Here is a 16,041-nt window from a genome sequence, read left to right on the forward strand (position 1 = left end):
TTCTGAGGATTCCTGGGCCAGCGCCAGGCTCCCAGCATCCAGCACGCCGCACATTTGGTTTCAATTAGGAAGGGGCTGGGAGGGAAGCGCAGGGCACCAATCGGAGCTGTTTCTGTTTGGAGACCAGTTCTTTTGACCCAAGGGACCACGGGCAGAGCTGTAATTTACAGCAAAACCCATTCACAGGAGAGAAAAGTACGTATAACCACCGCACAGTCTTAAAGACACAGCTCTCTCCCGCCCTGTCCCCCCTCCACCCGCACTGGTCCCCGCCGGTGCCCGCTCCGTGTCCCTCCTGGGCCGGAGCTCCGGGCACAGCGCACGGGTGGGATCTCTCCGCCGGAGCTCCCAGGACCTGGGGTCGCACACACGGAGCTGAGCACAGAGTGCCCCCCCCCCCCCCCGCCCCAGGGAGATCTGACTCCATCCCGTCCTCCCACGCTCCCCCACACAAACACTGGAGGCTCCAGGATCCCTATTTTCCCACTCAACTCCCAGGGGGCCGCGCCTCAGCGGGCCGCTGCAGCCTGCACTCAGGCGCTGGATGGAAACTCGGCGCTGACAAGCACTTCCTAAGCTGTTGGGAAGCCTTTCCCTGTTTCTCTGTGGCCATGGCCAGAGGTCACGCGGAAGGGGAGGGGCCGCAGCAAGGAGCCTCCCTCGGCTCCTAAATGACAAATTGCCTTCCTCTCCATCCACCCAGGCTGGTGGCCTCGACCCCGCCGAGCCCAGATGCCCCACACTCAGGCTGCCGGTTCCGGGGTGCAGGGCCCCAGGGCTCAGATCTGGAGACGGTGGGGGCGGGGTGGGTGGCAGCAGGAGTCACAGGACCTAAGGCACCTCAGAGACGGCTCCAAAGACACTGCTTCCTCCAGGCTCCCAGGCCTTGCATCTCCTCCACTCCAGCTGGGCAGGCCCTGGGATGGCTCAGCCCGAGACCAGCAAGGCTGGGGGCGCCAGGAGTGGGCAGGGACCATGGAGGGGCCGTCCCTCAGAGCGCCCGGAGCAGGAGACACTTCGTAAGAGGAACAGGAGCAAGGAGGCCTCCAGTGGGGGGCCAAGGAGAGCCCTAACGCTCCTCAGAGGCAGGCCGCTGTCCTTGGACCCAGCAGGAGGCGCAGACACCCGGGCCTGCGGGAGGGCGACAGGCCCATGGCTCAGAGACAGGGCTTGCTTCCTGGCCACCTCTGAGCTCTCTGAACGGACCGTGCTGCCCCGCAAACACAGCTCTCGGGCTCCAACACAACACGCCAAAGCAGGAGGGGATTTCTACGCCCAGGTCCTTCCCCTACAGCCGCAGCCGGGATGGCCAGCGGCACTCTCAGCCTCCAGGACAAAGGCCAGGCTGAGTCTGTGCAATTCGCGCTCCTGGGAGGCGCAGGCCGGTTCTCCCCACCAGCCAGGCCAGCTTCGGTGCTGGAACCAGAGGACAGAGCAAGGGCAACTGCTCCCACCTGAGCGCAGGAGCCTGGGACCCAGAGGCCCCGGAGCCGCCGCACTCTCACCGCGAGTCCCCAGTGAGGTCTCAGTACCGGAGGCTAAGCACAGCTGGAACCCACCTCTCGAGTCCCCTCCCATCGCTCTTTCCTAAACACTGTGCCATCGCACAAAATGCTTTTACTTTAAACCTTTAAGAGATTTTAGGCCCAAATAAACAGGGAACCAAGGCCAGGGAAAGCCTCCGGCATGAGGGCTGGCGGGGCCAGGTGGGCTGGAGCGCCCGTCGGCCTGGGCCACAGCCTCTCACTGTGCGGGTCTCTGGGGTTATTGGTTATAATGTCTCCTCTTCCGTTTACAGTTTTTTTGTTTTGTTTTGTTTTTTTAAGTATATTTTTTATTGATTTTAGAGAGAAAGGGAGAGGGAGACAGAAACATCAATGATGAGAGAGAATCACCAATCGGCCGCCTCCCGCACGCCCCCCACTGGGGATCGAGCCCACAACCCAGGCAGGTGCCCCTGGCCGGAATCGAACCCGGGACCCCTCAGTCCGCAGGCCGACACTCCATCCACTGAGCCAAACCAGCCAGGGCCCGTTTACAGTTTTATTTGCGTCTTTTCTTAGTTTAGCTAAATGTTTGTCAATTTTACTTATCTTTTCAAGAAACCAATTCTTAGCTTTATTGAACTTTTTATTGCTTTTTTATTCTTAATTTCTGTTCTGATCTTTATCTCCTTCCTTCTGCTAATTTTGGGCTTAAACGTTATTCTCCTTTTTCTAAATCTTTGAAGTGTATTTTTTTCTGGCTTATTTTTCTGGTTTAGGCTAATTCCCATGAACAACATATTCTGTTCTGTGTGGCAAACTCCGACTCTCTATATTTATTGAGAGCATTTAACTGTTTTTATTTATTGTACCACCACCACCTCACGTTATAGTTGTCATTCCCCAGGTTCTCCCTGCCCGATCCGACTCGCCCATGACCCGCCTTCTGTGCCGCAGCTTCCTGGGCTCTAAGACGGCTGTTGGCCGCCTCTCCCTGGGGAGGCGTCACTGGGTGTGCGTGTCGGACTCCTGCAGCGGAGCCCGGCCTTGGTCAGCATCAGCCATCCGCGCCCGTCAGGCTGCCATTACAGATGACCTTTGTAAGCATTCTTCTTCTTCTTTTAAAAAAAATTATGATTCTGGAATGAACTTCCCTACGTGTTCTTTCTGCTCATTCCACCCACCACTTCCTTCCCTCCAACCCGAACCTGAGCTCATCGCGTATCCTAGTCCCTCTCAGGGGCTCCGTGCTCCCACTCGGGAACTGTCACAGGTGTGTCCCTAAATGATGACAATAAGCCCGAGCGCCTCTGCCCCCTTCCCAGAGGAAGAGCGGGAGGGACCCCTGGAGGCTGGGCCCTCCTGCCTTTGCAGGACTCACTGCTGGAGGCACAGCTTCGCGTCCGTGTCACGCCTGACCAGCAGCCCTCCCTCCCCCTGTCCTCCCTTCTCTCTGTCCTCCCTCCCCCTGTCCTCCCTCCCCGTCCTCCCTCCCCCTGTCCTCCCTCCCTCTGTCCTCCCTCCCCGTCCTCCTTCCCCCTGTCCTCCCTCCCCCTGTCCTCCCTCCCCCTGTCCTCCCTTCCCTCTATCCTCCCTCCCCGTCCTCCCTCCCCCTGTCCTCCCTCCCCCTGTCCTCCCTCCCCCTGTCCTCCCTCCCCCTGTCCTTGCTGAACAGCCAGAGGAGGTCTCCCCCACAGCTCCAACCTCTCGTCTTATTCAGTCCATGGGAGCGGAACTGTAATATGTGGTAGAAGATAAATGCCCAGAATGAGGTCTAGGTTGTAAGATTCTTGTTAGATGGATGGTGAGCTCCATGAAAAAAATAGCATTTTTCAGGGTCTTGGGGAGTAAATACAATTTGGAATCCCAGGCAGACAGAACGAAGCCACCAAAGATGTCCTGGCTAGAAAGTGCCTCCCACACTCTAGAGGAAAGGCTGGGCGACAAGGCCCCTCTCCGAGCGGCAGCTGTGCCTCTGCAGTGAGGGAGGGGAAGGCATGTGAGTAGCTGGGGAGCAAGGCGGGAAGGTGGCCCTGAGGCGGAGAGGTCCTGAGCGAGGCGCTCACACCCTAGAGGAGCGCAAGGCCAGCTCGCCAGGCGCCGGGAATGATCACCTGGAGGAAAGGAAGAGCCGTGATGAGAAAAATGCTTATCCAATTTCATGGTGAAAGGCAAAGCGTGAGAAGACAGCCCCACGTCCTGGTACGTAGCTCAGAGGGTTGTTGTGAAGAATCAATGAGCTAATAAGTGTAAAGCAGTTACAACAGTATCTGCCTCATAGCAACCACTGGACCCATGTGAACTAGCCCCGACACAAGGCAGGAAACACATATGAAGGAAATACATAGGAAGCGGACATCAGGAAAGGACATCAGGAAACAGTGAAAGCACAGATGAGTGAGGCTCAGACGCACAACCAGAAATATTTATCGGGGTCACAGAGAAATACACGTGCAGCTCATTGAGCCAAGTCCTTCACAAGCAGGCACGTACATGCACACGCACACACACGCACACGCACGCACACGCACCACTCCACTCTGCAGGTGAGGAGACTGGGGCCGGAAGGGGTCATGAGTCGGCCCTGGTCGCTCCGGTTCATCACACGGCAGGTGAGAGCCCAGGCGTCCTGACCCCTGACACCTCACAGAAGATGCTGATGGAAATAAGAAGCAACTGACAAAAGACACCCAGAGAGTGCAGGGGCGAAGGGTGCTGAGGGCCAACCGCATCGGCCTGGTCTCCCAGGTCTAATCTCGATTCTCCAGCATTTCAGTTTCTATTTTGAAGTTAGCTGAAAAGACAGGGTCTCTAGAAACAACCCACAAAGCCTCCAAATCTGAAACACAATATTACATAATCATATCCCTAAAATGTACATTTGAAAATAATGTCTCAAAGAAAATGGAAAAAGTAGAAAAGACAACCACACACACACAAAAACGTTTTGTGGAATGACAAAAACAGGATATTGGTAAAACTTCCAATTTTTCACTCTCAAATGTTGTAGATGATATAATTGTGGTGTGTCCTGCTTGCCCCGAGAGTCTCCTGGTCTATGGAAAGGCAGATGAGGAGATCTCGCTGGGAGAGATCTGTATTTGCAGATACATCTGAGGTCTGGTTACCACCAGGTTGGACTGTGTTCCGGGTTAAACAGCTGGTTAAACATATGAACTTCAACCAGCACCACAGCACCAGCCACTGTCGGGTCTCCATGTGGAGCAATCATTTGTGAACCCAGGGATGGAGAAAAGAAAGAAAGCGGGTTTGGGAAATAACATAAATGTAATTTGTAGTTTTCAGAGAAAAGAATCCAATGACAATAAAATTGGTGTTCTAAGTTTGAGGCTCTTAACAGGCGCTCTGTAAAAAAGAAATCGATTATAGAAATGTGAAACTATCATAATCTCAGTTGCACACTTGGAAAAAATAAGGATGTCTAAAATAGAACTTTTTTTCGGCCTACCGACTGAAAATTGATATTTTCATTATGCTTTGGGTCAAGAGTTGATTTGTAAATACTAGGTAAGCTCTGCTCCATGAGTTAAAAAGAATTCTCCTATATAAATCTTCTGAGAGTGTAAAAGCAAGAAAAATGTACCCAGGCATTTTTTTAATCACAGCAGAGAAGGGCCTCTGGGTCTCCTCTCCTGCATGCTGTAACAGCGTAGCCATGTTCTGACATTCTGGGTCCAAACAAACCAAAGGACTTTTGTTGCAGGGAGGTCTGGAGAGAGCATCCTATATAATAAAGAGCCAATATGCAATGGTCGCTATGCCCTCGCGCCCTCACGCCCTCGAACCAGGGCCGGGGGACCTGAGGCCGTGCCCCCCGCCCGGTGGGGCTTGATGGGGGACCTGAGGCAGCACCCCTTGCCCTGCGGGGCTTGACGGTGGGGCCAGCTGAGTCTGGATCTCATGCAATTTCAAGGTGTGCATGGGTGGGCGGGGACTTGACTCTGGGTCCTGCGGCGCACCCCAGACTCTGACAGGAGGGAGATTTTCATATACATTTGACTAATTTTCTTTCATCTCTGACACTTCTATCATAAAGGGCAAATAGCAATATTAAAATATTTCCTCTAATTAATCCCCTTGTACACGAATTTTGTGCACCGGGCCACTAGTCTATATATATAAAAGGCTAATATGCTAAGTGTCCCTCCACCCATCCGACCGGTCACTATGACATACACCAGTGATGGCGAACCTATGACACGCGTGTCAGAGGTGACACGTGATCTCATTTTTTTGGCTGATTTTCTTTGTTAAATGGCATTTAAATATATAAAATAAATATCAAAAATGTAAATCTTTGTTTTACTATGGTTGCAAATATCAAAAAATTTCTATATGTGACACGGCACCAGAGCTAAGTTAGGGTTTTTCAAAATGCTGACACGCCGAGCTCAAAAGGTTCACCATCACTGACATACACTGACCACCAGGGGACAGATGCTCAATGAAGGAGCTGCCGAGCTGCAGTGACTTGGCAGTGGCAGTTCTCAGGTGACGTGCCCTGAAACCAGAGAGGGAGCCCGATTCCTTGCGGGGCCGTGCGATTCTACCTTCAGCCGTGGGCTATGTTGTTGTGGGGCACTCTCTGCCTCGAATCTGGTTTACTGCACACCTGCGTTTGCGTTCCACACCCTGTACAACTGCAGCTTTGCAGAGTGCCCTCTCGCACTCCGGGACCCCTTCAAGGATGTCAGAGAGCCTGTTATGTCCTGATCCCTGCAGGCCAGGCCGAGGGACCCCATTTGCCAGAGGGACCCTACTTACTCTGCAGACACCCTTCGAGCCATGGTGCCGCCCCAGGTGCAGCCGGCTGGGGAGGGACCGCAGGAGGTTGGCTCCAGGGTGTGTCCAGCCCGTCTCGCCCAGCCCCGCCAGCCACCTTCTAATTAAGTTCCTTCCAATGTGCACGAATCCGTTCACCAAGGCACTAGTATAAAATAAGAACACTTTACTAATTTCTGCAGTCCATACTGTTCGTACTCCTTCTGGGATTTGGATCTGGGCCCATCCTACTCTCCCCTTCCTCATCTCCCCCCACAGTTCCTACCTTTGGATCCACACTGACCTTTAATTACGCTCAGTGAACTGAAGCCCTCAGCTCCGAGTCTGGCTGACTAGACTCTAGTCTGTGCTTTGTCACTAGCCACAGGTCAATTCTCTTCGGTCCTTGGTTGCCTCCTATGCAAAATGCTCAGACCACGTGACCTGTTTGTCCTTCTGGGATGCGAGTGTTGACAGCAGAGTCTGTGCCTGCCGAGCTGGGGGCAGGGGAGATGCAAGTGTTGGCCTGGAGTGGACGCGGGCCCTGGGTACGCACAGACGGCAGCATTCTGGAGCCTCGGGTGGAGCTTCCAGTGCCTGCGCATTGGCAACTGCTGCCCCGACTGCACAGACACAACCTCCCGGGAAGGCGGCACAGGCCACCCAGGCCGAGTGGTGCGACAGGCCGGGAGCAGCTGGCTCACAACCAGCCTGTCCGCATTCAGAAGTGCGTGAAGGATCAGCCGCGCACCTGCGCCCAGGCTCCAGCTCGACCTCCTTTTCCCCCGCAAGGCTTGCTCCCTGCAGCCCCGACAGGCCAGGGCTGCTGAGGACACGCAGGGGCCACGGCCACAACGCCCGGAGCCTCCAGCAGCCAGCTGGAACGGCACTGCGGAAGGTCGGTGAAGTGCGGAGGCCGGGCCCACGGGAGGCAGACGCCGCCCTTTCTAACACGCCGATGGCAAGAACACGCTGGGCCTTCGGTGTGGTTGCCACTAGGACGTCTCACCTCTGAGACAAGGTCCGTGAGCAAAGCAGTCTGACAACTGCTGCCTGTGGGTGGCGTTTCCAACTCCCACCTGTACCCCACGGCACACACCGTACGGAGGGTTTTCTTCTCACTCCCCAGAAGCACGTGCCCCACGACCCACAGCACAATGAACGGAACTGATTTAGTGCCGGCCCTGCTCTCCACTGCCAAGCGCATGGGCCTCCGTGTGCCTTCCGAGCAGTGGACACGTGTGCAGAGACTGTAGGAAGGCGGGGGAGGGGGGGTGAGAAAGACGTTCCACTGACACAGCCACTCATCTAAACACAGCCCAGCTCTGGGCTCAAACGTTGATTTAGCTATTCCCAGAACTGCTTTGCTAGTCCCTGCAACCACACGCACACTCAGATGCACACACAGACACATACAAACTTGTGCACACATGCAGATACAAATACACGCATGCACACCCACAGAGAAACACACACGTGCACGCGCACACATGCTCCTTCCTGTACATTAGAGTAAGTGGGCAGAGGCTGTGTGGCGGTCACAGTTCCCCTTATTTCACACCACCCAGGGCATGGCCCTGGCGGCAGCATCTCGTTGTGACCTCTGGTCTCTCGTGGTGCCAGTGCCGCTTCCTCCTGGAGGCTGCAGGCTGGCCCACCTCTGAGCACATGGCCTGTCACGTGGCCTGCTCTCCCAGCTTCTCCATCCTCCTCCGCCGGCAGCTGCAGGAGGGCCGCACTGCCTCGTGCCTTTACTCTTTCGCAGCTGCGGCTGGCGCAGGGCGCCGCCCAGAGCGCTCTGGGTGCGGAGGCTCTGGGTGCGGAGGCGGGCAGGGCAGCACAGCCTCATGAAGGCAGGGCCTGGAGTCGAGACACTTGGGTTTAAATCCCACTCAAATGCCAAGGCCGCTAACTCCTATTTTCATGAGCATCTCCCCGGCTCTGTATTTCCCGACTAGGGCTTGTGAAGGAAGAGACCGCTAGCACCTCGCACCCAGACCCACCACAGTCCTCGCGATCAAACCGTCCCGGCCGGCCATCGCTGTGCGACCCAGCACGGGAGGGGCAGTGGGGGAACCCGGCAGACAGGCAGGGACAGGAGCTCCCTTGGATGGAGAACGCAAACCTCACAAATCTTTTTGAGAAATGGGATAGAAAGCAGCAAAGTCAGGCTGTTACTGAGATAAAACAGAAAATAGGCTCAACACATGGTTTAGGCCTCTCCACAGAAAATGAGCGTAGACACCAGTACCAGCATTGCGTGCCAGAACCGGGCCTGAGACTTCCGCTTCCACGCCCAGGGCCCTCCCAGGACTCCCCCACCATAGCCGGGCAGGGAAGAGGAAAGGTATCCATCGCTTCCAAGACAGATTTCAGAATTTTTCATTTATCCAGATGCTAATTTTATGCGTTTGGTCAATAAATGCTTTGTAAAATGTATTTATGAAGTTCAATACTTTCATGCAAATCTTATTTTAGACACTAATGATCTATGGTCCATGTTTTAATAACCACATTATTCTCCTTTGTAAAAATCTTCTAGCTGGAAACAAAGAAGACAAAAATGCCGGGAGGGCAGTGCCGAACCTCCCGGGAGACGTGCCTCGAGCGCTCAGGCAAGCGGAGCCCTGGGGTGAACGAGGTCCCGGCCTCGGCAGGACTGAGCCCTGCACCCCCCCTCAGCTGTGCCACCGCATGTGTCCCCAGACCAGTCCCTGCGAGAACTGACCAGTCCCGGCGCTGGGTAGCGACGCCGTGCCTGCCAGTTCCCACAGCGGCAGCCTGTCGTCTGCATTATCTCAGGTTCCTTCCAAGTTCCCTCTTTTCCCAACGGAATGAATTCCTGGAGGTACAAATGACACTCCACAGAGATTAAAAGTTTATTTCCCTGTCTAATTATTTTCTTTAAAAAGTTTACTTTTTGATAAAGTAAAACCAACCTTCAGTACCATAGAAACCCTTCGACGTGAGCGATGCACATTATCTCTACGTACACCGTGAGGGGCCAGGCCAGCCGAGGACCGAGCCACGCACCCTGCCGGACACAAGCGGCAGGATGTGTCCCGGGCGGCATGGTCCCCTGGGATGGGGAACATCCTACAATTGAAAAATATAAATAAGACCTTCAATGAGCTGAGAGTCACAGAAATGCCCTGACCCCAGTCCACGGCTCCGGGGGCCGTGCAGCAGCTGCAGGGGCTCGCGGAGCAGGAGGCAGCCTGAGGGCCTGCGGGTCCCGCGGTCCGTCACCAGGAGAAGCTGCTCTCGGTGCGAGGACAGCGCCTGCCTCACAGCCCGTTCTTCACCAGCTCGTGGACCCCGTGCTCGTCGATGATCAGAGGCGCGTGGAACTCCCTGTGGGCCACGAGGCTCTCCAGTCCCTGAGAGGAGGGCGAGATGAAGCAGGTTAGGAAACGGCGACAGTGGGGCGGACGGCGGCTGCGAGGCGGCTGGGGCTGTGACATGCTTTAGGGTGTGAAGCACAGAAGCTGGGCTGAGAGAAGAGGGTGAGTCAGTAAGAACCGATTTGGTGCACTTTTTCCTTATTGCAATACTTCTCTACCCGGTGGCCTGGTGGCCTGGTATGCCTGTAGTTTGGCCTGGTGGCCTGGTATGCCTGTAGTTGTCTTATGCCATGAGCAACTTTAAAATAAAACCCAAAACTTAGAAAAAGTTAGCACAAGGTCAGAGGATTAGGAACCTGATTAAAATCGAACATAAAGCAGCCAGGGTTTTTTCTTTCTATTTTGAATTGCCAACATTCCCGGCTCCCCGAGAATACCAGCCTGGCATTCACCCATTTCTGAATGAACCTGGTACTTGCTGACCTTCAAATCCTTCCAGGTTGTCTAAAAGGAGCCGGGCGGGACTCTGAGTGGCCTGGCAATTTGTTGGCATCAAATCCCTTTAAACCTCTGCAGCTGACAGTGGAGAATTGACGGTGTCTTTTGTTTGTTTTTATTTTGTTGTTTTTTTACATTTTATTTTATTATCTTTTTAATCTTTATTGTTGGAAGTATTACATAGGTCTTCTTTTTCCCCCCATTGATCTCTTCCAGCCGCTCCTGTTCGCCCCCGCACCCACCCCGCCCACCCCGCCCTATTGTCTGTGTCCACGGGTTATACATATGCACACAGGTCTTTGGTTGATCTCTTCCCACCCACCTTCTCCTGCCTTCCCTCTGAGATTCCAGTCTGTCCATGCTTCTCTCTGTGTTTATTCTGGTCATCAGTTTATCTGGTTCATTTGATTCCACATAAAGGTGAGGTCAAGTGATACTTCTCTTTCTCTGACTGTTGGGCACACACTTTAAAGTGAGCTTAATGACCTACTTATAACAGCATGAAAGACCACACTACAGCAAAATTATTCTGACTGTAATGTTATTTCTAAAGTGAATAGGATGACACTCATTCTTCCTTTAATCGTCCCCAGCGCGGGTCACTTGCTAAGCATGGGGGAGGGGTGGCTGCCTCTGCCGGGGCTTCTGGAAAATACGTCACACATTAGACCAGTGGTTCTCAACCTTCCTCGACCCTTTAATACAGTTCCTCATGTGGTGGTGGCCCCCAATTTCATCGTTACAAATTGAACATCATTAAAGCATAGTGATTAATCACAAAAACAATATGTAATTATATATGTGTTTTCCGATGGTCTTCGGCGACCCCTGTGAAAGGGTCGTTCGACCCCCAAAGGGGTCGCGACCCACAGGTTGAGAACCGCTGGGTTAGAAGAACCAGGTCCCTGGTTCTCAAAGCGAGAGCACTAGGTTATGAACAATAGACCCTCCGCTGGCTCAGTGGCTGGAGCATCAGCCTCACATTCGATTCCCAGTCAAGGGCATGTACTTGGGCTGCAGGTTCGATCCGCCCCTTCGGAATACGTGTGGCAGGCAACCAGTCGATGTGTCTCTCTCACACCGATGCTTTTCTCTCTCTCTTTCTCCCTCTCTTCCTCCCATTCTCTCTGAAGGGCAATGGAAAAAATATCCTCAGGTGAGGATTAATAAAACACTAGAGGCCCGGTGCACAAAATTTGTGCAGGGGAGTGGTGTCCCTCAGCTCGCCCCCAACAGCCCTCCCCAGCCAGCCTGGTCGTGCCCCCAACTGCCCTCCCCTGCCAGCCTGATTGTGCCCCCAACTACCCTCCCCTGCCGGCCTGATTGTGCCCCCAACTGCCCTCCCCTGCCGGCCTGATTGTGCCCCCAACTGCCCTCCCCTACCGGCCTAACTGTGCCCCCAACAGCCCTCCCCTGCAGACCTGGTCGCCCCTAACCCCCTGCCGTCCTGATCTCCCCCCCAACTGCCTCTGCCTCGGCCCCCACCACCATGGCTTTGTCCGGAAGGAAGTCAGATGTCCGGAAGATGGCCGGTTGATCCAGTCTAATTAGCATATTACCCTTTTATTAGTATAGAAAAGTAAAGTAAAAAGAGCCATATGATTTATCTACAAAACAAGGCGGTCACATATTTTTGAAAAGCCCGTTCTATCTCCATGTCCAAGGGACATGCACTGATGTGGAAGTGTCTCTTCGTGGGAACCAGCCCCGTGGGCTCTGCGGCACAGCCGGATGGACTCGCGGAGGAGGGGCCGAGAGCAAAGGCGGCTCTGCCAGGACCGGCTCTCAGGGAAGGGTCCCCGCAATGCTCCGTCCTGTGAGGGCAGCTCCACTTAAACATGAAACAGAACCAGACTCTACTTTAAAAACGAGCAGAAAAGCAAAGTTACTCACTTCTCCGGCGTAGGAGGTGAGGGGGGAGACTTCACACTGGATCGGGTCATCGCTGGCGTCCTTCAGGCTGGGGAGAGACCACGTGTCACAGACTGTCCCCACGCTGCCCGCTAGAGGGAAAGGCAGAGCGGCTTTCCTCTGAGAAGCTTGTGAGGACAGAGTTCTGCTGTTAGCAGCCCCTACGACCACCAAGCGCCCTGAGGATTAGGCTCCGGGACACGGTCACGGTCAGCAGACAGCCCGGGGCGTGCCGCACCTCGCCCGCCGGTGCACACATCGCCTCCTGGACATCTCACGTCCAAGTTTTAATTTGACAAGGAAGGGACAGCAGACTAAACAGACACGGTACAGGTACGTCCCCAGGTGCTTGATCCTTCACAGTCACTTTACTCCTCGCCACACCAGAGAGCTAGGCGCAGAGTCTGACAAAGACAATAACGGTGCAGCCTGCACGGCAGCCACTCGCCACAGGGGGCACTCAGACCTGAACTCCTTGAAACTGTAAATCTCAATTTTAATTTTAAAATTCAATTCGCATCACAATGACCGTGTTCCAAGTGCCCGTAGCCACGCAAGGCTGCGACAGCAGGCCCGTCACCACGCGCCTCCTCCAGGCCACGCTCAGCACCGACAGCACCTGCCAGCCTGAGAGTCTCCATCACCTGGCACAAAGCAATGAAGTGTTAAAACATATCTAAAGCCATGAGACCTCTGAGCTTTCGCCATGTCAAGAGTTTACAACAGGACCCCAGGCGCACAGAAGCCCGGCCTCCTGCCGCCTGGAGACCTCTCTCCATCCCTGTGCTCTCACGTGGCCTGAAACTACAGCTCAGCCCAGAGCCGAGCTCCTGCGTGGGCCACGCCCGGTCTTTCTCCAAAAGAACCGTCAGCTGGATTCAAGGTGCTCTTGCTCATGTCCTGCCCCCAGGACCACCATCTGCCACGCTCCTCTGACCGGGCCACTCGGGGTTATTCCAGGTCATCCCCACCAGGCCCCTGTGGCGAGCTCCATCTCCCGTCCTCTACATTAGCTCAAACCCACCTTCCCCTGACTGCTCTCCACAGTGCCTGCCCTCCTTCATTTACTTGAACAAAATGATGCTTATTAGCATCTGCTGAGGCCCCGCGCTGTGGCTCAGCTGGCTGGATTCCTGCTCAGGCGCATACCTAGGCTGCGGGTTCAAACCCTGGTATGTCAGGAAGGCAACCAACCGATGTTTCTCTCCCACATGGGTGTTTCTCCCTCCCCTCTCTCAAGTCAGCAAGCATATCCTCAGGGGAAGATGAAGACGCACATGCACTGGGACCCTCCGGGCCTGCAGGAAACGCCTGCTCTCCTCACGAGCCCCGGGGCCTCTGCACGCTGACAGCATCTGCGGCCTGAGTGGGGTGGCTCCCGGGCTGACGGGAGGAAAGATGCTTTAAAGGTGGGGTGCAGGGCTCTGCAGACTGTGTCAGGTTCCACCACGAGAGCCCCAGAGATCTGGCGCAGACCCCCTGGGCAGCTCAGGGTCACATACGCCAAATGGGAAAATGAAGTCCCACCTAAACCTGACCCTGAACCTGAGGCCGAGGGACTTGGGGGCCAGGATCAGGTGGTAGTTTTGAACCCGAGGAATACACAGCTGCCTGAACATGACCTCCCTCTGCACCACAGAGGTTCCCACCAGAGAACTAAAGGGAGCAGGGAGAAAAGTAGCAGCAGTTCTCAACCTGTGGGTCGCGACCCCTTTGGGGTCAAACGACCCTTTCACAGGGGTCGCCGAAGACCATCGGAAAACACATATATAATTACATATTGTTTTTGTGATTAATCACTATGCTTTAATGATGTTCAATTTGTAACATGAAATTGGGGGTCACCACAACATGAGGAACTGTACTAAAGGGTCGAGGCATTAGGAAGGTTGAGAACCACTGTACTAGCGAAAAGAATCTGAACAGGGAGAACTCTAAAACCTTTATCTTCGCTGAGACGCTGGAGGGTGTTTGCAGCTGTATAATTAAGAATCGCTCACTTTTCAGGCTAAAAGCTGTGTGGTTCAATGAGAAGGAAATTTAAGGTCGAAAATCTATTTCTTAAATCATAAAGGCAGCTGCTTCCAGGCGCTGCACCCAGTCCGCCTGGTGCAAGGATGACAGACTCCAGGCTCCTAGAGGACAGGAGCCAGCTCTGGGAGTCCCCTTCCTTGGCACAGCCCACGTCCCAGACCCGACAGCCACGGGCGGCCTCTGCCGGGCAAGGTGGCAACGCGACCACAGAGCTCTGCTGCTGCTGGGAACCTGCCCCGACCCTGCCCGGCACAGTCCCCGGGTCTCCACAACCTCCCTCCAGACCAGGCCTGCCCTGCGGGGTTGCGACAGCATCTGCCACGCTCTCTAGCTACACAGACCATAGCTTTTCAGATGCTGGCAGCACCCAGAGGGGAGAGGACATGGGTGCTCCAGCTAAAAATGACCTGCTCTTACAACAAGACACTTTCTTAGGAGCAGGACAGTGACTAATACTAACACAGAGAGACCGAATGGGGAGCTATTAGCATGAGAACAAACCCAAGAACAGTTTCCTGCCCCCTCGGGCCTCAGGATGACTCCAGTCCAGGAGACACCCCAGCCCACGTGGTGGCTGTGTGGTGCTCCCGCCGGACGCCTGTGCCAACCTTACCTGCACTCGCGGACACTCACTGCGGCTCAGACACCTGTGGGGTCTTAGTACGGCATGCTGCCCGTGCCCAGCATGCACAGCGCTGAGTTAGTGTCCAGACAGATGCCTGCCACCAAGGAAGCAGCGCCCACCGAAGCCCCGCCCCCCGCGGCAGCGCTACACTAGCTCCGGGAGAAGCGCAGCCCGACACCATGCTGCAGGCAGGCGGGATAGTTACTTGTCCGCGACCCCGGCTGTGACGGCCTCGGGCTGTCCGTGCGCACCAGTGCTATGTGGGAATAAAGAAGCATTACTGGGGGAGCAAACCAAACAACAATGAGGGGACTGCCAACTCTGCTGGCCTGGAGGCAGGATGAGTGGTAAGGGATAAACTCAACAAAGGAGATGGAGGGTTGAAAAACAAACTCAATGGCCAAGACGAAGCAAGGACAGCTGACACGCCCATGCCGGCGGCCCTGGCCGGGACACGCTCAGCACGCCCCTTTGGTGACAGCCAGACCAGCCGCCGGAGGCCCAGCACGGACCCGGGCTCAGCACCTGTGCGCACCCAGCCAGCACTCCATCCCGCGAGGGCACAACTGAACACGGCAGGACATGCTTTGTGAGCACAGAAACCAAACGACTTAGCAGGGACTTCAGGTGCCAGTGAAGGTTTTATCATAAAATATAAGGTTTAGCCTAAAAGGCCTTTGTATCCGGCTGAATAGCTCTAAGAATCTCCTTGTTTCCAACTGGAATGCCACCGAGACTGGACGGGAGGCTCATCGTTAACTGCCCAGGGAGCAGCGAGTCCCCGACACAGCAGGCGGCCCAGCAGCGTGGCCTCCGGGCCTCCTGGCTGTGGGAACCGAGCCCTCACGCCTGCCTTCAGCCGCTGGCAGGTCAGCGCTGGCTCTGCTGACTTAAGGTGGGGCAGGTGGTGGAGAAGAGGAACCCGACAGAGCCGGTGGGCGTAGTGTGCCGCGTGGACGGGGTGTACCAGGTGGTGGAGTACAGCGAGATCTCCCTGGCCACGGCGAGATCTCGTCTTCTCCACCACCTGCCCCACCTAAAATCCCGTAACATTGCTCAAGGTTGAGGACTCGGGACTCGGTGGCATTCATTTCCCTTCCTGGCGCCTCTCTTAGGACCTGATGCTGCCACGGGGGCCCTGTGTCTCATAGGGGTGGCGGGAGTTTTGGGGGTCCCCCAGATGTGTGGGCAGTGACCTACAGTACAGCTGCTGCTGACAGCCAGACCCAGAGGCACCAGAGGGGTCCCCTTCCAACCACTGCTCAGTCGGAGTCACTTCACGCCCGGGAGACGTGTGTGAACACGAGGGCTTCCGCAGATCCCTGAGGAGAGCAGGCATCCCCCCCACCAGGCAGGGACGCTC

At 55.2% G+C, this 16,041-nt stretch overlaps 1 protein-coding gene across 3 annotated transcripts in view; it reads right to left on the reverse strand.

Moving 5' to 3' along the window:
* Positions 1–9,121: 9,121 nt before the first annotated feature.
* Positions 9,122–16,041, reverse strand: part of UAP1 (UDP-N-acetylglucosamine pyrophosphorylase 1) — a 31,436-nt gene continuing 24,516 nt past the window's right edge. For 2 of the 3 annotated variants that reach the window (XM_070396284.1, XM_070396286.1), the window contains 3 exons: positions 14,884–14,934; positions 12,002–12,068; positions 9,122–9,646 (listed from right to left, as the gene is read on the reverse strand). In XM_070396284.1, the coding sequence (XP_070252385.1) occupies positions 9,554–9,646; positions 12,002–12,068; positions 14,884–14,934 (211 nt within the window). In that variant the 3' untranslated portion in view covers positions 9,122–9,553. The remainder of the gene's footprint in view (positions 9,647–12,001; positions 12,069–14,883; positions 14,935–16,041) is intronic. The other variant, XM_070396285.1, reaches the window with a different exon arrangement.

This window comes from Myotis yumanensis, unplaced genomic scaffold (assembly GCF_028538775.1).
Source record: "Myotis yumanensis isolate MYYU_CA2020_CCGP unplaced genomic scaffold, mMyoYum1.0.hap1 SCAF_17, whole genome shotgun sequence".
NCBI lineage: Eukaryota > Metazoa > Chordata > Mammalia > Chiroptera > Vespertilionidae > Myotis > Myotis yumanensis.